Source organism: Neoarius graeffei, chromosome 10 (assembly GCF_027579695.1).
Source record: "Neoarius graeffei isolate fNeoGra1 chromosome 10, fNeoGra1.pri, whole genome shotgun sequence".
In the NCBI taxonomy this organism is placed as follows: domain Eukaryota; kingdom Metazoa; phylum Chordata; class Actinopteri; order Siluriformes; family Ariidae; genus Neoarius; species Neoarius graeffei.
Genome location: NC_083578.1, coordinates 38394323 through 38415816, shown reverse-complemented (window position 1 = coordinate 38415816; position 21494 = coordinate 38394323). Strand labels below are relative to the sequence as shown.

The 21494-nt window shown below is 44.1% G+C and overlaps 1 protein-coding gene across 2 annotated transcripts in view; it reads right to left on the bottom strand.

Moving 5' to 3' along the window:
* dhx37 (DEAH (Asp-Glu-Ala-His) box polypeptide 37) overlaps positions 1 to 21494 on the bottom strand; it is a 115727-nt gene that overhangs the window by 6544 nt on the left and 87689 nt on the right. For both annotated transcript variants that reach the window (XM_060931775.1, XM_060931776.1), the window contains 4 exons: positions 12337 to 12525; positions 12097 to 12221; positions 11880 to 11996; positions 868 to 1040 (listed from right to left, as the gene is read on the bottom strand). In XM_060931775.1, the coding sequence (XP_060787758.1) occupies positions 868 to 1040; positions 11880 to 11996; positions 12097 to 12221; positions 12337 to 12525 (604 nt within the window). The remainder of the gene's footprint in view (positions 1 to 867; positions 1041 to 11879; positions 11997 to 12096; positions 12222 to 12336; positions 12526 to 21494) is intronic.

The following is a 21494-nucleotide window of genomic DNA, read 5'->3' as shown; positions in this document are numbered from 1 at the left end:
TCCACTGTGTTTTATCAAGTCCAAAGTCATCACAGCCAACTACCAGGAGATTTTAGGGCACTTCATGCTTCCATCTGCTGACAAGCTTTATGGAGATGCCGATTTCCTTTTCCAGCAGGACTTAACACCTGCCCACAGTGGCAAAAACTACTACAAAAATGGTTTGCTGACCATGATATCATTGTGCTTGATAGGCCAGCCAACTCACATGACCTGAACCCCACAGAGAATCTATGGAGTATTGTCAAGAGGAAGACGAGAAACACCTGATCCAAAAATACAGACAAGCTGAAGGCAACATGGGCTTCAATAACACCTCAGCAGTGCCACAGGCTGATCACCTCCATGCCACACCGCATTGATGCAGTAATTCATGGTAAAGGAGCCCCAACCAAGTACTGAGTGTATAAATGAACATACTTTTCAGAAATTGGACATTTCTGTATTGTAAATCCTTTTTTGATTGATCTTGGGAAATATTCTAATAATTTGAGACACTGGATTTCTGATTTTCATGAACTATATGCCATAATCACCAAAACGAAAACAAAAAAAGGCTTGAAATATTTTACTTTACGTGTAATGAATTTAGAATATGAAAATTTACCTTTGAATTAAAGTTCCAAAACCCCCCCAAAAAAACCCACACCTTTCACGATGTTCTAATTTGAGATGCACTAGTAGTCTAGACTGTTTTCTTCAGCTTCCAGTTACTTGTATGTGTAAACGGTTTTCAATTTTCCTGTAAAAACTGAAAAGATTATACTTCATATGTGAGCTCTGTCTAATCTAATCTCTTTAGTACATCGTGGAAGACTGCCAGATTGTCAGTGATTAAACTACTGCATCGCTCTGTGTGTGTTTCACCTTATAACCATTTCTCCACTTTGGATCCAGTAGCTCCTCAGCTTGTACTCGTCTGGCTAGATGATCTCCTAAACCAGCCAACACAATCTGCCTCAGGCACACTACCTGAGATTCAGTTGGAGGAGGCATTTTGTTGTCCACACACACACCCCCATCAGAACACACACCATTCACTGCATAGGAGAAAAAAAAACAAGCACAGACATAATAAAAAAGGTGGTGCTGATGAGGATACATTTATACTGTATTGCCAGGTCAAGGCTTTGTGCCTGAATGTAATGTGAGCAAAGGCCATCGATGTAATATAGGCCTTATAACAGTCATAATAAAACAATAAATGCCGATTTTGCTCTACAAATGGTTTAATTCAGTTTAAAAAAAAAAAAAAAAAAAAGGCCACACATCAGATTATTGCCCGTCTTTGGAAAAATAACACTGTCAGTATATCACTAACTTGGATGCTTTCATACACAAAGATTATTCCCACTTATTGTCATATCACTAGTACTTCATGTTACCACGTGTGCTACAGATGCTAAAGAGACGAGATACCAGTTTTGAATTTGATATGGGAAGACTAAAAGCATACCTCTTTATCCATCTGTCTAACATTGTCATTGTTGAACACATGGCATTTTAAACAAAAATTATCTTCATGTTGCTCCATAAAGTTAGGTAATTGTTCTAAAATCTTTGTTCTCACAAAAAAAAAAAAAAAACAGTAGAACTGCCTTTTGAAAGAAATGTGTGCGCCAAATTATTTTACACTAGGAGTCAGCATTCTAACAAAAATATATAAAAAATTTTTTTAATCATTTTTAACACTACTGAAGAGAGCAACCAAACTAGGTTGCCAATTGATGTTAAAGCTTTACAATGATATCTCCCAAAAAAAAAAAAGGCCACTTTGGCCAAATTACACGCGCTCTAATATTTGGTTGGACTGCCTTTAGCTTTGATTACAGCACGCATTCACTGTGGCATTGTTTCGATAAACTTGTGCAACGTCAACATTCATTTCAGTCCAGAGTTGTATTCATTTTTCACCGAGATCTTGTGTTGAGGATGGGAGAGTCAAACCATTGCGTAAAATCCTCTCCAGCACATCCCAAGGATTCTCAATGGGGTTAAGGTCAGGACTCCATGGTGGTTAAATCATGTATGAAAATGATTGGTTCAGGAAACCTGAAGACACTTACTATCTGAGGCCTAATTTTATGCCTGTGCCATCAGGGAAGGGGGGTAGGAACACTGATAGGAGAACCTGGTCATTCAGTACATTCAGGTCGTCAGCTGACTTCATTTTATTGCCCCAGAACGTAGCTGAGCCTTGACTTGACCAACTGAAGCAACCACAAATCAGAACACTGCCTCCAGAGGTTTGTACAGTGGCCACTATACATGATGGATGCATTGCTTCATGTCCTTCCCTTTTTACCCTGACATATCAATCATTCAGGAATAGGGTAAATCTGGACTTATCAAACCACATGACCTTTTTCCATGGCTCCAGAGTCCAATCTTTATGCTCCCTCACAAACTGAAGCCTTTTCTTCCGATTAGGCTCACCTACAAGTGGTTTTCTTATGGCCACACAGCTGTTTAGTCCCAATCCTGCGAGTTCTCATCATACTGCGAGTGTGGAAATGCTTTTAATTTCACTATTAAACATAGCCGTGAGTTCTACTGTCAATTTTTTTTATGATTCGACTTCAAGCATTTAAGTGATGTCTGATCACTGTCCGTCAGGATCTTTTTCCAGGAAGTTGATGGTTCATCACTATCCTTCCAGGTTTTAAGAATGTGTTGGATAGTTCTTAACCTAATTCCAGTCATTTTAGGAATCTCCAGTAACGTCTTTTCCATGAGCACAAGACACGTCTTCTGACATGTTTAAGAGATAAGCTACTCACTGCATCAGTTAGGGTTAAAAGAATTGTTACCAGATGAAGCACATTAATCACTGCAGTAATTATCCAGTCAAAAGTTCTTGTACATTTACTTATTTAAATCCAAATGGCGATTTTTTTTTTTTTTTGGGGGGGGGGGGGGGGGGGGGGGTGTTGGGCTGGTCAGTATATATTTCGGTATAGTATCTTAACGTGCAATGAATGGAAAAGGTGATCAACAAGCAAAGGAGTGTTTATGTTTAAATATTTTTAAATGCTGAATGCATTAGCCAAGTAGGTTTTACATTTTTAAAATAAGTGATTCAGTGGTTCATGGTTTTGGTTTTTATTGCTCTTCTCCCTGCATTCTGTTAACAGCTAAGGAAGGGTGCTGTCAAAAAAAAGAAAAAAGAAAAGAAACTCACCAAGTCATAGCAAGGATCAACTATTTTTAGAAGTTGCTTAAAACACTTATTCATCATGTTTCCTCAACATTCCCATCTTGTCTATACATATTTACCAAACTACCAATGTCTGCATTGTGTTCATTGCCAAAGATTCAGTAGTTTCATAACCTTTTTTGGCACCAACTCCTCTGTGTTGTCAGGAGGAATGAGAAGGAAAGATGAGCTAAGGAACTGCCTACTCTTGACTATTAGTGGTTTGTTCTTGTGTCTGTCAGGGGCAGCACGAGCTGGACTCGTGAGTAAAGTCTAGTTCATGACACAGTTTAGGATGCCATGTCTGAGTATTTTAAGTGCAAAATGTGTTTTGTATCAAAACGTACAATCTCTCTGTAAAACCAGATTGTGGAGATATTTTGCAGGGGTGAGTGCGCATGTTGAGAAAAAAAAATATCTGAAAAGCAGTGGGGGGTCTGGGGACCGCAGGTCCCCAGTGGGGTCCAGGGGCAACGCCCCGGTGGGGGACAAGGGGGCGGAAGCTGATGGATTTTGGCAATTTAAACACCCAAAAACCATTAATTTTAGCAATGAAAGACATGTATTTTTCTAGAAGTTGATATCCCAATTCAACATGCCATCAGCTGAAACTTTTGTATCATGACAAGTGTTCTCTCTTAAATATCATATCCCACCTTGTTTGAATTTTTCAGCATGTTCAGTGCAACCTTTTAGGTTTTGTAACAATATACCCATAAATGAAATATTTCAAACAAAAAGTTGACTTATACCTGCTGGTGAGATACCCTGGCTGATATCGGCACAACGGGCTTCACGGACAAAGTCGTTGAAGCTGAGCCTGTGGTGGTGATCGCAGCAGCTCATGTGGTGCTCAGGTGGTGATCGCGGGCTGCTCGTGTCCAGCTCCGCGGATGTAGTTGAACTTGAAGTATGCTTAAAAGCACTTGATATGGAGTAATTGCTCTTTAGCAAAAATGTTTTCTTACGGTGTTTCACTGATCCGGCATGACTCTGTAGAGCCTTTAGTCCTCTTGATCCGTAAAATATTACGTCATTACACACTGTACAAAGAGCTTTACTGGGAACACCGAGTTTTTTCACGAATTCACCAATGGTTACTGACACCCATCCATGCTTGCTATCTACCAGGGCTAGCGTAGCTTTATTATCCAACCAGTCCCATCTGAACTTATTCTTCACACTCGCATCTATTTCACGCACCTTAGCTTCATCTCGCTTGTCAAATGTATTCGGCATTTTGATGTTTAAACATATTATGAACAGAATATCGAAATGTACAACACAAGCAAATTTGGAAATCACAGTGAAATAGCGGGAAAGTTTTCACTATGATGAATGTTGATTGGCTGTTATATCCTTTATGTCGATGTTTTGACCAATCATAAAGCAGATAATACAAGTTTTACTTCACATACAAGCTATCGTTAAACGAGATTGTGCGGGAATCAAAATGGAGGCATTCGAATAGAAATGTAAACACTGGTCTACATCTAATCGACTGACGAGTTCAGCCTCAGTCACCAGGATAAACAGAACCCCCCCCAATAAATCAAAATTTTCCCAAGGGATTTGCAATAATATAAAAAAATAGCATTTTTGAGTCCAAAAAAGCGGAATTCCGCCAAAAAGCAGAAAAATCTCATCCCTGATTTTGTGATTTCATGATCCAAGAATCATATCAGCCAACAAAATTTGGTTTAACCCTCTGGAGTCTGAGGATATTTTCTGACACTAATGATTTTGGCATGCTCTAATGTTGTCAATTTTAACAAATCTAAGCAGTATTTTCAAAAAGTCATGTGACTTGTTTTCAGCACAAGTTCAGCTGTAGTAATATCTATGTAGTATGTATGTCATGATTGTAAAAAAATACAAAAAGCATAAATGAAGATGTTGTAAAAAGCAGTTTTAGAACGGTGTTGGAATGTGTGAAAACATGACCTTACACGTTGTGACGAACCATTTTGGTCACCTGAGGTGATTCTATTCAGTCTTAAGAATGTATCAAGCACAAAAACTTAAATCTGGTCCATTGATTTTGACAATTGACTGGCCATCAAAAAATTTATGTCCTAGTGTTTTGGGATAAGTTGGCAGGGTATTCAAGTGATCAAAACGATTCATCACAATGGGTAAGGTCATGTTTTTTCACACATCCCAACACGGTTCTAAAACTGCTTTTTACACCATTTACCGGTTTTGTTTTGTTTTTTGAAGTACAGCCCTGATTCCAAAAAAGTTGGGACAAAGTACAAATTGTAAATAAAAACGGAATGCAATAATTTACAAATCTCAAAAACTGATATTGTATTCACAATAGAACATAGACAACATATTAAATGTCGAAGTGAGACATTTTGAAATTTCATGCCAAATATTGGCTCATTTGAAATTTCATGACAGCAACACATCTCAAATAAGTTGGGACAGGGGCAATAAGAGGCTGGAAAAGTTAAAGGTACAAAAAAGGAACAGCTGGAGGACCAAATTGCAACTCATTAGGTCAACTGGCAATAGGTCATTAACATGACTGGGTATAAAAAGAGCATCTTGGAGTGGCAGCGGCTCTCAGAAGTAAAGATGGGAAGAGGATCACCAATCCCCCTAATTCTGCGCCAACAAATAGTGGAGCAATATCAGAAAGGAGTTAGACAGTGTAAAATTGCAAAGAGTTTGAACATATCATCAGCTACAGTGCATAATATCATCAAAAGATTCAGAGGATCTGGAAGAATCTCTGTGCGTAAGGGTCAAGGCCGGAAAACCATACTGGGTGCCCGTGATCTTCAGGCCCTTAGACGGCACTGCATCACATACAGGCATGCTTCTGTATTGGAAATCACAAAATGGGCTCAGGAATATTTCCAAAGAACATTATCTGTGAACACAATTCACCGTGCCATCTGTCGTTGCCAGATAAAACTCTATAGTTCAAAGAAGAAGCCTATCTAAACATGATCCAGAAGCGCAGACATCATCTCTGGGCCAAGGCTCATTTAAAATGGACTGTGGCAAAGTGGAAAAACGTTCTGTGGTCAGACGAATCAAAATTTGAAGTTCTTTATGGAAATCAGGGACGCCGTGTCATTCGGACTAAAGAGGAGAAGGACGACCCAAGTTGTTATCAGCGCTCAGTTCAGAAGCCTGCATCTCTGATGGTATGGGGTTGCATTAGTGCCTATGGCATGGGCAGCTTACACATCTGGAAAGACACCATCAATGCTGAAAGGTATATCCAGGTTCTAGAGCAACATATGCTCCCATCCAGACGACGTCTCTTTCAGGGAAGACCTTGCATTTTCCAACATGACAATGCCAAACCACATACTGCATCAATTACAGCATCATGGCTGCGTAGAAGAAGGGTCCGGGTACTGAACTGGCCCGCCTGCAGTCTAGAGCCCTGCACTCCCGCGGGAGTCCCGGGACCCGCCGCAAAGCAGTGCGGCGCGGGACAAATTTTGAAAGCTCATTGCGGGTGCAGGCGGGACCGGAAGTGCACATATGCGCGCGCAGGCGGGAGCGGGAGTGCACATATGCGGTGCGGGTGGGAGCGGTGATAAGCTGCAGTCCCGCTAACTAAAAACGTGCTTGAAATAAAATTTATAAATTATTAATTTATGTCGATCATATATAATTTGTGCTGGATATTTTATTTGGCATTAATAAAAACATTTTAAGATGCCTAAATTTGCAGAGAAAGTCAGATTGAGTGAGAAATAGCATCTTAAACTTGCCATTGATCACCCTAAGGGGAAATTCTTTGATCATTCTAATGACTCGCAGTTCACACCCAGCCAGCAAGAGAACCATGAGAGAATTGATTTACTTGTTGCATTAGTCTACAACTTTAATCAGAGAGACAGGTTACACAGTGACGGTAGGCTTGACTCAATGCTATCCGAGAAATCCTTCCTGTAATATGCAAATTTGGCTGTCCAATCAGAGGCGGCCAAATTTGCATATTACAGGAAGGATTTCTGGGATAGCATTGAGTCAAGCCTACCATCACTGTGTAACATGTCTCTCTGATTAAAGTTGTAGACTAACGCAAGCAGTAAATCAATTCATTTCTTTTACTAGCTCTGCTTTGCAATAAAAAAAAAAACAAACCCACAACCCATTGGTACAAAGCAAGCCCATTCACTTTTTTATGCTGATCAGAGAATTACAATGGTTTCTCATGTGATAAGTGTGATTTGCGATTAAATATTTTAATCGTTTGATAGCACCAATTATTATTATTATTATTATTATTATTAGAGATACTACATGCTGAATTCAGAAAAAAGGTAAACAATAACAAACGTGAGCTGTAGATATTTATGCTCAAATCCACTCAAAGTAGGGGGCGGGGCACCATCACGCTGTGTCAAGACAAGAACTTTCCTGAGAAATAACGCGAACGTCTGCATCATGCGGGATTTGCGGGCGGGAGCGGGACAAAATATGGCAGGCGCGGGAGGGAGCGGGACTGAAAATCATAATTTTTTTGTGGGCGCGGGCGGGAGCGGGACTGAAAATCATAATTCTTTGCAGGCGCGGGCAGGAGTGGGACTGTTCAATGCGGGCGCGGGCGGGAGCGGGACTGAAAAATCCGACCCGCGCAGACCCCTACTGCAGTCCAGATCTTTCACCCATAGAAAACATTTGGAGCATCATAAAACTGAAGATACGACAAAAAAGACCCAAGACAGTTGAGCAACTAGAATCCTACATTAGACAAGAATGGGTTAACATTCCTATCCCTAAACTTGAGCAACTTGTCTCCTCAGTCCCCAGACGTTTACAGACTGTTGTAAAGAGAAAAGGGGATGTCTCACAGTGGTAAACATGGCCTTGTCCCAACTTTTTTGAGATGTGTTGTCATGAAATTTAAAAATCACCTAATTTTTCTCTTTAAATGATACATTTTCTCAGTTTAAACATTTGATATGTCATCTATGTTCTATTCTGAATAAAATATGGAATTTTGAAACTTCCACATCATCGCATTCCGTTTTTATTTACAATTTGTACTTTGTCCCAACTTTTTTGGAATCGGGGTTGTACAATCATGACATGCATACTACATAGATATTATTGTAGCTGAACTTGTGTTGAATACAGAAAAGTCGTCTCATCTCATTATCTCTAGCCGCTTTATCCTTCTACAGGGTCGCAGGCAAGCTGGAGCCTATCCCAGCTGACTACGGGCGAAAGGCGGGGTACACCCTGGACAAGTCGCCAGGTCATCACAGGGCTGACACATAGACACAGACAACCATTCACACTCACATTCACACCTACGGTCAATTTAGAGTCACCAGTTAACCTAACCTGCATGTCTTTGGACTGTGGGGGAAACCAGAGCACCCGGAGGAAACCCACGCGGACACGGGGAGAACATGCAAACTCCACACAGAAAGGCCCTCGCCAGCCCCAGGGCTCGAACCCAGGACCTTCTTGCTGTGAGGCGACAGCGCTAACCACTACACCACCGTGCCGCCCACAGAAAAGTCGTATGACTGAAAATACTGCTTAGTGACGGTGCACGTTTTATTTAGCTCCTCAAGCATGCAAAGACTATGCACTACAGCACACGCATATCAACCGAGATGCTCATAAGAAATAGAAGAAATATTTACACTTAACTTGAGTTGATCTTTGGCTGGCTCTAGTCAAAGTTCAAAATGACACCGCTCATCATCAGTGTTGCAGTTCTCAAGACGGAATTGAATTGCCGTCCTGAATCATCCGAAATGCCTCCTGAGCATCAAATCGCCATGCCATCTCAAGTTTTACCTCCAAACAAGTAGCCTAAACTATGGCAGAGATATTTTAAAGCTGTTTACGGTGGGCATTCCCACCGCACAAGAGAAACCAAAAGAGTGAAAGTGATCATGTCGTTACCACGTGAATAGTCTTTTATGAATGTGTAAGTGTGCGCTCAGCACTCTGACTCCGGTGTGACTGAGTAAGGTGACAAGTTTTATCTTTCATCTAATTAAGGCAATTTAAAAAATACAAGTGTTGCCAGGCAAAACAAACCTCACCTGGTCTTTCCAGTGACCTTGACCCGATTACCCCCAAAATTTAATCAGGTAATCTACAGACCATTGTGCACCGACCCTGAAAATTTTAAATCAATTGGTGCAACTGTCTAGACGCTAGATTGTTAACAGACAGACACACAAACAAACCGCACTGATTACAATACCTCGCCCCGCTTACTATGTCGTGGGTGAGGTAATATCTGGCAGTGGGGACATAGGAAAGTATAAAGTTTGTGTCAATATGTTTATCATGCTTGTATGATAAAAACTTGAAAATATTAGTCTAAATACATGACCTACTCATTCTAAACCTGACTAGCTTCACGAGCAAAGCTCTCAACTGCAGGGGTCCCCCCCCAAAAAAAAGCCCTGAAAGCCAATATTTTACAATTACCATTTTATTTTCTACACTGGAATTAGGGCTGTGCAATATATCGAATATACTCGATATATCGCCGAAAATTCTGTGTGCGATACATAAAATTATTATATCGTAACTATCGAGTATTTTATAGTCATCTTCCGACTTGCGTTCATTTCGTGTTTGTTTAAAACATTTCCCGGTGGTTTTCTCCCCGTCCCTCAGGCAGTAATGTGAGAGGCTGCCTAAGGGTAAAGAAAACAATAACGTCACGCTCTTGCCAACCAATCCCGGGCGACATCTCGGTGCTGAAAGGAACTCCCGGGAAGATTTTCTAGTTTCGGTTGTGTTGCCAGATTGGGCGGTTTTAAGTGCGTTTTGGCGGTTTGTGAACATATTTTGGGCTGGAAAACGTCAGCAGTATCTGGCAACACTGCCGGCGGGAAGATTTCCTGGTTCCGGTTTACAGCACTGACTCAATTCGTGCAATCGCTGATTTTGCATAGGCTACCGTGTAAGCTCTGTCAATTTCAGCGACAAATTAAAAATGGAAGCGGACGAATTGGTTCCTAAAAGAACTAGTAAGGGGTCAGTCATCTGGCATTTTTTTGGATATCGCGAGGAGGACGTGGAACAGCAAATGCCAGTTTGTAAAGTGTGCAAAAAAAACCTGTCATCACGAAAGGCAGCAGCCGGAATTGTACACATCTGAGAGGCAGAGCCAGAAAACATTCAGTTCAAAAGTGTGCAAAGAGAAAAATTATGTTTTGCAGATCTCTCTCTTCTCTCCCTCAATCTCTCTCTATTGTGAATGTTCCAGTAGTTCTCAGTAGTCAGGTTAATAGCTTGGAGATCTATTTTTTTAAAAATAATTTAATGAATGAGCACTTTTCTTATTTAGGCTAAATGTCTCTCAGTGTTGAGCTTGCACTTTATTGATTTGAGCTCTGAGCAGTTCTGTATTGTATTGCCCCTTTGTTGCAATTTTCAAGATTGATTTTGCAGTTTGTGCCACATCTTTGTTGAATAAAAATAGTCTTATTTCAATTCAATTGTGATTAATCACGAACATGACAATTTAAAATGTGTTGTTGAAAACCACCTGTAAAGTTAACCAAGAATGTTATTTAATCTGCAGGGATTGTAGTGAAAACAGTAAAGAGTAAAAGGTAGATTTCATGGGGTCCTTTACAGGAGATTTAAATATATCGAGATATATATATATCGTATATCGTGAAATGAAGAAAATGTATCGGGATATTCATTTTTTCCCCCATATCGCACAGCCCTAATTGGAATATTACTAAAAACTCCCCCCCCCCGGTTGAGAGTACGCCGTGCACATTTTGGCTGCTGCTTCTCACTGGAGATTTTTATTTTTCCTTCCCTTTGTTTTTTCTTTTTGTGTTTGTATAGTTTGATGTTTGAGTGATTTGTCCACCGGTTGTGTCGTAGCTCTGGACCCAGTTTTGGGCGTCAGTTCCCTTCAGGCCTTGGTGTGCAGTTGGTGATGCCTGTGCTTCTTGCTATGGACTGCAGTGAGCTTGTTGCTCTTTTTAACAATCAGAGTTGTCCAGTGCTCTGTGCGGTGGTGCTTCTGTGCTTGGGGTGGTGTTCCGATCGATGCTGCTCGGTGGTGTCGCAGTAGCTCTGCAGGTGGTTTGGGACATACCAGCACTCTGTGTGTCGGTGCTTCTGTGCTCGCTTTGTGGATCCACGGCGCGGTGTTCCGAGCGATGCATCTTTGTGCGCCTTTTGGTGGGACTGTTTGTAGCTACGCCATTGGAATTACATCCTGATCCTCTTTTGGTGGACTTTTTTTTTCCCCTCTTTCCTAATTGCAAAGCAACCTTGGGTGTGAGAAAGGCCCTATATAAATTTAACTTATTATTATTATTATTATTATTATTAAGTCCGTATTGAAAAGGTAATTCCACATTTCACAAACCAAAAAAGCTTAAAATATTTTTGATGAAGGTCTCCAAGATCCCTTTATGTGCATCTCCAACCTTGTTAGACATTACAGAAAGATACTCAAATGCTGTTACTCTCTTCAGGGCAGGAATTACAAAATTAAAATAATTTTGAAGACTGTTTTGTTGAAAAGAAAAAATGTATATATTTGGAAAAAAAATACAGGCTGTAAAATGTCCCTGAATGCTACTCAAAATGTCACTTATTGTGTGTGTGTGTGTGTGTGTGTGTGTGTGTGTGTTATTCTTACTACATATTAATTTCTAGCAGTTTTCAAGATGGATGCCAATAATTCTGGAGAGCACTGTACCTGCATTCGTGAGCTGTCCCCGCAGCCGCCGTATCTCCAACATGGCTTTGTAACGAAGACCATTTTCTTCACAGAACTTTGGTGTACAGCCAGCAAACTCACAAGCCCCGACAGCACCTACACACACACACACACCTTACCATTATACTTCATATAATAAAATCGACAACTTAAATATTATGGTCTGTAAGCAAGCGTATAATTATTTGCAGCGTACCCAGCATCACCATGAGATCTCCCAACAGTAAAGACTGGCCCTTGCCTGCCCACAACCTCCTCATCTGACTAAAGCGTGCTTTTCTTCCAGCCAGCTTAATACAGCCTTCTTCACTACTCGCTAAACTGAGAGAGACAGAAACAAATGCAGAGACAGACAGTAAGAGAGTTAAAATAATTTAAAACCTGAAACTCATGTCACTATTTTACATGCAGAACATTAAACCTTTGTCTGTTTTACCTGTTCAGTTCTTCAAAGATTTCTCTAACAGTCATGGCTGCCACTATTGTTATAATGTAGGGCATGCAGCCCTGCTGGTGGCCAAGTGCAAGCATCTTAGCATAACGTGGCGCAACAGGAAATGCTGCCATGGCACGTCCCAGAGGGGTTATAGGACATGATAAACGAGCCTTCTCCATATCCACCATTCTGGAAGAGAGACAGCATGCAAGAGAGGTTTACTACTTAACATGGAAAAATTTAAAAAGTTAGAATAATAAGCAAAAAGGTCCTGGCACACCAAGCAGACCGTAGTTATAGCAGCATGTCCTGTACCACTGACACTCAGCCCTGTCAATAACTTTGAGTAGAGGCATTTGGAAAAGAGTAGTAGGTGGACCCAAATCCACCGCAACGTGAAAAAAAGGCGAGGGGTCTGGGGTTCCTCCCCTGGACAATTCCTAAAATTTAGATGTAAAATAGTGCATTCTGAGTGATCCAGGATGCAACATTTTGCATTTCAGAGTAAATAACATGTTCTGCTTGATCTCATGATTTAGGTGGGTAAGATGTGAAAAATATAAAATTAATGAAAATGAAAGTAAAGCCCGTCTAATTTCATGGCAATTTGACCTATTTTCAAATTTTATAAGTCAGTCAGTCATGGGTCAGCTTGTAATATACAGTTTGTGGAATCATCGCTAGGTCATATACGTCACATCACAGGGGAGAGCAGGGACACTTGGGACAAGTTTTCAGCTTTTGTGGATTGTGTGAAATTCTTATTGCTTTAGAGTGTATTTACAGTGGTGCTTGAAAGTTTGTGAATCCTTTAGAATTTTCTATATTTCTACATAAATATGACCGAAAACAACAGATTTTCACACAAGTCCTAAAAGTAGGTAAAGAGAACCCAGTTAAACAAATAAGACAAAAATATTATACTTAGTCATTTATTTATTGAGGAAAATGATCCAATATTACATATCTGTGAGTGGCAAAAGTAAGTGAACCTTTGCTTTCAGTATCTGGTGTGACCCCCTTGTGCAGCAATAACTGCAACTAAACGTTTCCGGTAACTGTTGATCAGTCCTGCACACCGGCTTGGAGGAATTTTCGCCCATTCCTCCGTACAGAACAGCTTCAACTCTGGGATGTTGGTGGGTTTTCTCACATGAACTGCTCGCAGGTCCTTCCACAACATTTCAATTGGATTAAGGTCAGGACTTTGACTTGACCATTCCAAAACATTAACTTTATTTTTCTTTAACCATTTTTTCGTAGAATGACTTGTGTGCTTAAAATGCATATTCTGGACCAATTTGTTTTTGTTTGTTTTTTTTAATATGAAAAGTGTGTCCCTTTACACAGTCATCCAGAAGGGTAATTTTGCACAAGGCCATCTGTCTCCAGCAGAAAAAAATAAAACAACAAAATGCATCTGGAAAAATCATAAGGGAGTCTGTAGCCAGATTCGTGACGTTACCTGCGGAAGCGCCAGCAGGCTGCGAGAGCTTTGCACAGTTTCACTGCACAGCCTGTATAGACCAAGCGCTCCCATTTCTCTCTCATTGTCCGGTCTTTTGGGAAACGATGAGTACTAATCCCATCATGATTGGTGTTGCTACACCCTCCTACGATACATCTGTGTGGCAGCGGGGGCATGGTCAAGCGCCGGTCTGTGACAGGAGGGCGGAGTCAGGGAAGGTAAGTGGCAGAATCACTACACCTGATGTCAATTAACCTGTGTTTGTGTGTCTTCCCAGTGACCGCGCCCTACTTAAGGAGGGAGAGCGAGAGCAGAGGAAGCTCTTCCCCGAACCAGACGCCGGTTGTGTGTGTGTGTATGGATATACGTTAGATGTTCACTGAAAAGTGTGTTAATAAAACCCCGCTTTACCAACCTGAACTCTGTCCTGCCGTCTTCTGTGCTCCGCCCTTTGTGAGAACCGCTACAGTGGTGATGAAACCTGGGACAATTTGCAGCGCAGAAGCCAAACAGCCCCATGGAGTCCTCCCCGTTCACCAATCTGGTCCACGCCCTAGCCACGGCCCAGCAAAGCCAGCACCAGGCGCTAGTCGCCCTCCGAAAGGAGCAGGAACAGCGGCTCGAGGCTCTGGTGTTGGCCCAGCAAGAAGATCGTCAGGCATTCCGGCACCTCCTCGCGTCGGTGGGGTCTACCAACGCTCCCACCGCGGGCCCATCCCCCCTCACCCTAACAAAAGATGGGCCCGCAGGACGACCCCAAGGCATTCATCACACTCTCTGAGCAAGTCGCGGAGACCTCGGGGTGGCCGATGGAACAGCGCGCCTCCTCCCCCTGCTAACGGGAGAGGCGCAGCTGGCCGCGCTACAGCTCCCCGCCGACCGCCGGCTGGCCTACGCGGACCTTCGCCAGGCCGTCCTCCAGCGTGTGGGGTGCACCCCCGAGCAGCAGCGTCAGCGCTTCCGCGCTTTGAGGAAGTCGGCTGGCCGTTCGCGTTTGGCCAGCAACTCCGGGACGCCTGCTGGCAGTGGTTGAGGGCCGACAACCGCGACGCAGAGGGGATCATCGACCAGGTGGTACTGGAACAATTCATCGCACGCTTGCCAGCAGGAACCGTGGAGTGGGTCCAGTGCCACCGCCCGGCGTCGCTGGATCAGGCAATCGAGCTGGCGGAGGACCATTTGGCAGCTGTCCCGGCGGCAGGACAGCAGACGGCCTCTTCTCTCCTCTCTCTCTTTCCTCCTGTGTCTCGTCCTCGCCCCATTCCCCCACCGCGGAGGCGGGGGCTGGCGCCACCCCTGCCGGCCCGCCGCACCCTCCCGTTTCTCCCTTCTGTGTCTGTCTCTCCCCCCCCCCCCCCAGGTGAGTGAGCCCCAGAACACCGGTGCGGAGAGGAAGCCCGGGCCGGTTTGCTGGCACTGCGGGGAGCTGGGCCACCTCCAACAGCAGTGCACGGTAATGGAGGTGGGTGCGGTGGTTCGGATCCCCGACGCGCCAGGAGCTGCCCTCGATCGGGCCGGAGCGCATCGCATACCGGTGAGTATTCAAGGGGATACATATCAGGCGTTGGTGGATTCTGGTTGTAATCAGACCTCAATTCACCAAAGCCTGGTGCAAGACGAGGTATTGGGGGGAGCACGGGGTGAAGGTGTTGTGTGTGCACGGGGATGTTCACAGCTACCCTTTGGTGTCGGTCCACATTTTTTTCCGAGAAGAAAAATGTATAGTAAAGGCAGCGGTTAATCCTCGCCTCACCCACTCGATAATTTTGGGGACTGACTGGCCGGGTTTCGGGGAGTTGATGAGCCATTTAGTGGAGAATGGGTCCGGCCATACTTCAGTAGGGGGAGGTCCCGGTGTCACCTTGGCGGGAGCAGCTGTCACAGAGCCGTCTACGTCATCTCCGCATCAGAGTGAGGAGCCACAGGCTCCTCCTCCCTCTCTCAGGGAATCCCTGGCAGATTTCCCGTTAGAGCAGTCGCGAGACAAGACTCTGCGGCATGCGTTTGACCAAGTGAGAGTAATCGATGGTCAAACGCTTCAGCCAAACGCCACCCCGTCCTTCCCATATTTTTCTATTATGAAAGATAGATTATACCGAGTGACGCAGGACACTCAGACGAAAGAGCAAATCACACAGCTTTTGATTCCAAAAAGCCACCGGGAATTGGTATTCCAAGTGGCTCACTTTAATCCCATGGCTGGACACTTAGGGCAGGATAAGACACTAGCCCGAATAATGGCCTGATTCTATTGGCTGGGGATTCGCGGCGATGTCCGTAGGTGGTGTACAGCGTGCCACGAATGCCAGTTAGTAAATCCAGCGGCCATTCCAAAAGAGCCTTTGCGCCCTCTACCATTAATCGAGACCCCGTTCGAAAGAATTGGGATGGATCTCGTCGGGCCATTAGATCGGTCAACATGAGGGTACCGCTTTATATTAGTTCTGGTGGACTATGCAACGCGATACCCGGAAGCAATGCCTCTCCGCAATATCTCAGCACGCAGTATTGCGGAGGCACTCTTCCGCGTTATCTCCCGAGTTGGAATCCCGAAAGAGATTCTGACTGATCAAGGCACCACATTTATGGTCACGGACACTGAACGAACTGGAAAGGTTATTAAGGATTAAGCCGATCCGCACCAGCGTGTATCACCCACAAATGGACGGTTTAGTTGAACGGTTCAATCGCACCCTCAAGAATATAATTTAAAAATTCGTAAGTGAGGACACACGTAATTGGGATAAGTGGCTCGAGCCCTTGTTGTTTTCAGTGCGAGAGGTCCCCCAAGCCTCCACGGGGTTCTCCCCGTTCAAATTATTATATGGACGTAAGCCACGTGGCATTCTAGATGTGCTGCGCGAAAATTGGGAGGAGGGACCTTCACAAAGTAAAAACGAAATTCAATACGTTATGGACCTGCGCACAAAACTCCACACACTCACCCACCTAACCCAGGAGAATTTGGGGCAGGCCCAAGAACAGCAAACCCGCCTGTACAACAAGGGTACGTGCCTTAGGGAGTTCGCACCGGGAGATAAAGTACTCGCACTGTTGCCCACATCGAGCTCCAAATTGATCGCCAAGTGGCAAGGACCCTTTGAAGTCACACGGCGAGTCGGGGACATCGACTATGAGGTGAGGCGAATGGACAGGGGTGGGGCGCTACAGATTTACCACCTCAATCTACTCAAACTCTGGAATGAGGTGGTCCCCATAGCGTTGGTGTCGGTGGTTCCGGAGAAGGCGGAGCTGGGGCCGGAGGTTCAAAAGGGCGCATTGGCATCGCATACCTCTCCGGTCCCCTGTGGAGACCACCTCTCCCCAACCCAACTTGCGGAGGTTGCCCAGTTGCAGACCGAGTTTTCAGACGTGTTCTCGCCCCTGCCCGGCCGCACTAACCTCATAGAGCGCCACATTGAGACGCCCCCGGGGGTGGTAGTGTGTAGCCGCCCTTACAGGCTACCCGAACACAAGAAAAAAGTGGTTCGGGAAGAACTCGAGGCCATGCTCGAAATGGGCATCGTCGAGGAGTCCCACAGTGACTGGAGCAGCCCGGTGGTCTTGGTACCCAAGGCCGACGGGTCGGTCCGGTTCTGTGTGGACTATAGAAAAATCAACGCGGTGTCTAAATTCGATGCGTACCCAATGCCTCGTATTGAGTTGCTCGATCGACTAGGCACTGCTCGCTTTTATTTGACACTGGATTTAACGAAGGGATATTAGCAGATCCCCTTGACTCCACTATCCCAAGAAAAAAACGGCCTTTTCCACACCGTTCGGCTTACACCAATTCGTCACACTTCCTTTTGGGCTGTTTGGGGCGCCCGCTACATTTCAGCGGCTGATGGACAGGGTCCTCCGCCCCCACGCCACCTATGCAGCCGCCTACCTCGATGACATTATTATCTATAGTAATGACTGGCCGAGGCACCTCAAACATCTGAGGGCCGTCCTTAGGTCGCTGAGGCGAGCGGGTCTCACAAACAACCCAAAGAAGTTTGCGATTGGGTGGGTGGAAGTACGGTATCTGGGCTTCCACTTGGGCAACGGGCAGGTGCGTCCCCAAATTAACAAGACCGCAGCAATTGCGACCTGCCCGAGGCCCAAGACCAAAAAGGGGATGAGACAGTTCCTGGGGCTGGCTGGCTATTATCGTAGGTTTATACCTAATTATTCGGACGTCACCAGCCCGCTGACTGATCTCACTAAAAAGTGGGCACCAGATCCTGTCCAGTGGATGGAGCAATGCCAGCGGGCTTTTTCTGAGGTCAAGGCCGCACTGTGTGGGGGGCCACTTTTACACTCCCCTGACTTTTCTCTCCCCTTTATGTTACAGACGGATGCGTCGGACAGAGGGCTGGGGGCTGTTTTGTCCCAGGAGGTGGAGGGGGAGGACCGCCCAGTCTTCTACATCAGTAGGAAGCTGTCGGTGCGTGAGGGGCGCTACAGCACCATTGAAAAAGAGTGCTTGGCAATCAAGTGGGCGGTCCTCGCCCTCCGTTACTACCTGCTGGAGCGCCCTTTCACCCTCTGTTCGGACCACGTGCCCCTCCAGTGGCTCCACCGCATGAAGGATGCCAACGCGCGGATCACCCGTCGGTATCTGGCACTCCAACCCTTTAATTTCAAGGCGGTCCACAGGCCGGGGGCACAGATGGTCGTGGCGGACTTCCTCTCCCATCAAGGGGGGGGGGGGGGGGGGGGGGGGGGGAGGAGTCAGCTGCAGGCCGGACGGCCGCCCGGCCTGAGTCGGGCGGTGGGGGTATGTGGCAGTGGGGGCGTAGCCAAGTGCCGGTCTGTGACAGGAGGGTGGAGTCAGGGAAGGTAAGTGGCAGAATCACTACACCTGATGTCAATTAACCTGTGTTTGTGTGTCTTCCCAGTGACCGTGCCCTACTTCAGGAGGGAGAGCGAGAGCAGAGGAAGCTCTTCCCCGAACCAGACGCCGGTTGTGTGTGTGTGTGTGTGTGTGTGTGTGTGTGTGTGTGTGTGTGTGTATATATACGTTAGATGTTCACTGAAAAGTGTGTTAATAAAACCCCCCTTTACCAACCTAAACTCTGTCCTGCCATCTTCTGTGCTCCGCCCTTTGTGAGAACCGCTACAATCTGTTAACCATTTTAATAATTACACGATAACGTTGAAGAAATTTGCAAAAAACCACGAGGTCGTTTTCTCATAAACAAACCAGTGCTGACGTAGGATACAGAGGGAGGCATCCCGCATGTGACGTCACGAAAATCAATGTTTGCCAGGAAATCCAAATGCCAAGTTTTTTCAGAGGCAGATGAATTCGCCTCAAAAGGCTTGATTTCAACTGATTTTTTTCTGGTATTGTGCACGGTAAAAAAATTGCACAAAATGTGACAGATATTTGACCAAAGTTTAATATAAAAATAGGAGAATTACATTGATCTTGCTCCTGAATTTACCTGTGATATGCACTTTAAGGTCCTTGTCTTGCTGCATGACCCACCTTCTCGAGATTCAGTTCATGGACAGATGTCCTGACATTTTCCTTTAGAATTCACTGGTATAATTCAGAATTCATTGTTCCATCAATGATGGCAAGCCGTCCTGGCCCAGATGCAGCAAAACAGGCCCAAACCATAATACTACCACACCACCATGTTTCACAGATGGGATAAGGTTCTTATGCTGGAATGTAGTGTTTTCCTTCCTCCAAACGTAATGCTTCTCATTTAAACCAAAAAGTTCTATTTTGGTCTCCTCCATCCACAAAACATTTTTCCAATTGCCTTCTGGCTTGTCCACGTGATCTTTAGCAAACTGCAGATGAGTAGCAATGTTCTTTTTGAAGAGCAGTGGCTTTCTCCTTGCAGCCCTGCCATGCACACCATTGTTGTTCAGTGTTCTCCTGATGGTGGACTCATGAACATTAGCCAATGTGAGAGAGGCCTTTGGTTGCTTAAAAGTTACCCTGGGGTCCTTTGTGACCTCACCGACTATTACACGCCTTGCTCTTGGAGTGATCTTTGTTGGTCGACCACTCCTGGGGAGGGTAACAATGGTCTTGAATTTTCTCCATTTGTACACAGTCTGGCTGACTGTGGATTGGTGGAGTCCAAACTCTTTAGAGATGGTTTTGTAACCTTTTCCAGCCTGATGAGCAACAACAACGCTTTTTCTGAGGTCCTCAGAAATCTCCTTTGTTCATACCATGATACACTTCCACAAACGTGTTGTAAAGATCAGACTTTGATAGATCCCTGTTCTTTAAATAAAACAGGGTGCCCACTCACACCTGATTGTCATCCCACTGATCGAAAACACCGGACTCTAATTTCACCTTCAAATTAACTGCTAATCCTAGAGGTTCACATACTTTTGCCACTCACAGATATGTAATACTGGATAATTTTCCTCAAAAAATAAATGACCAAGTATAATATTTTTGTCTCAGTTGTTTAACTGGATTCTCTTTATTTTTAGGACTTGTGTGAAAATCTGATGTTTTAGGCCATATTTATGCAGAAATAAAGAAAATTCTAAAGGGTTCACAAACTTTCAAGCACCACTGTACTAATACCCTCGTACCACAACATTAGTTTCTCAGCTTCTTATATATGCTGGCCTTCCGGCTTCACTTTTTCTGTCATTATTTTTCGCGGGGAGATATGGGACATTATGGGAGACTTGGGACATAGTGAGGAGACATGGAACAAAGATAAAAATATCAAGCCCTACAGGTTTTATTTCTCATCAAACCTTGTAATATGTGAATGGTATGAACATGCAATGCTGATGCAGCTATAAAAAAAATAGCGGTTTACCCAAAACCTTACAAGACAAAACAGCTCCGGTCTCAAGAAGGAATGGAATACGCTGAATCCTCACGCATTCACACCCCCACATTTTTAACAAAAATATTTAAAAAACAAATATTTAAAAAACAATGTTATATTTGTAAATCACAAGAAAAAAACCTGCAACCTGAACTGTCCCAACTCTCCCCTTCTGACCATTGTGAAGAGGAAAAAAAAAATCCTTAAACATTTATTCCCCAAAATTTAAGAGTATGTAATGCCTTATTTTAATGCTTTAAAATGAATATACATCATTAATAATGACCAAAATGAATTAATAAAGCAGGGGTAAAAAATAATACATTTGTTATTTTATTATAAAGCACAAAACTATCGATAAATCGTGGCTTCCAGATCCCGGAAAAAGGCAGCCTTGCATCAGGGCTAATCTCGCACAACGTCACACGTAGAGCCCCAGTTATCTGGGTCATTTTGGTTCATCTGACTCCGTGCTTGTTTACTCACTGAGATTGGATATTGTTGTTGGAATATTACAAAAATAACGATGGGAAAGCGCTGCGTTGTGTTTGAATGTTCAAATTCCTATACAACAGAACATTCGGGTCACGAATTTCCAAGAAAAAATATCAATCTAAAGTGACAGTGGGTGAGGTTTGTGCAAACAAAGCGAGCAGATTTCGTGTCGCCTATAATAAATCTGATTCATCAAGTGTTCATCACCACCAGAACGACCACATGGGAATTACTGGAGCAAAAAAGAAACCCGTTAATTTAATAAAATGATGATATTTGATCTGACATTTGGACAGTTGGTCGATTCCCCCATTATTAATTATTAACTGAAACATGTTAAATGCTCTCAGACTGCAATATTGCAAGACCTGATTTGAGTTTAGTTC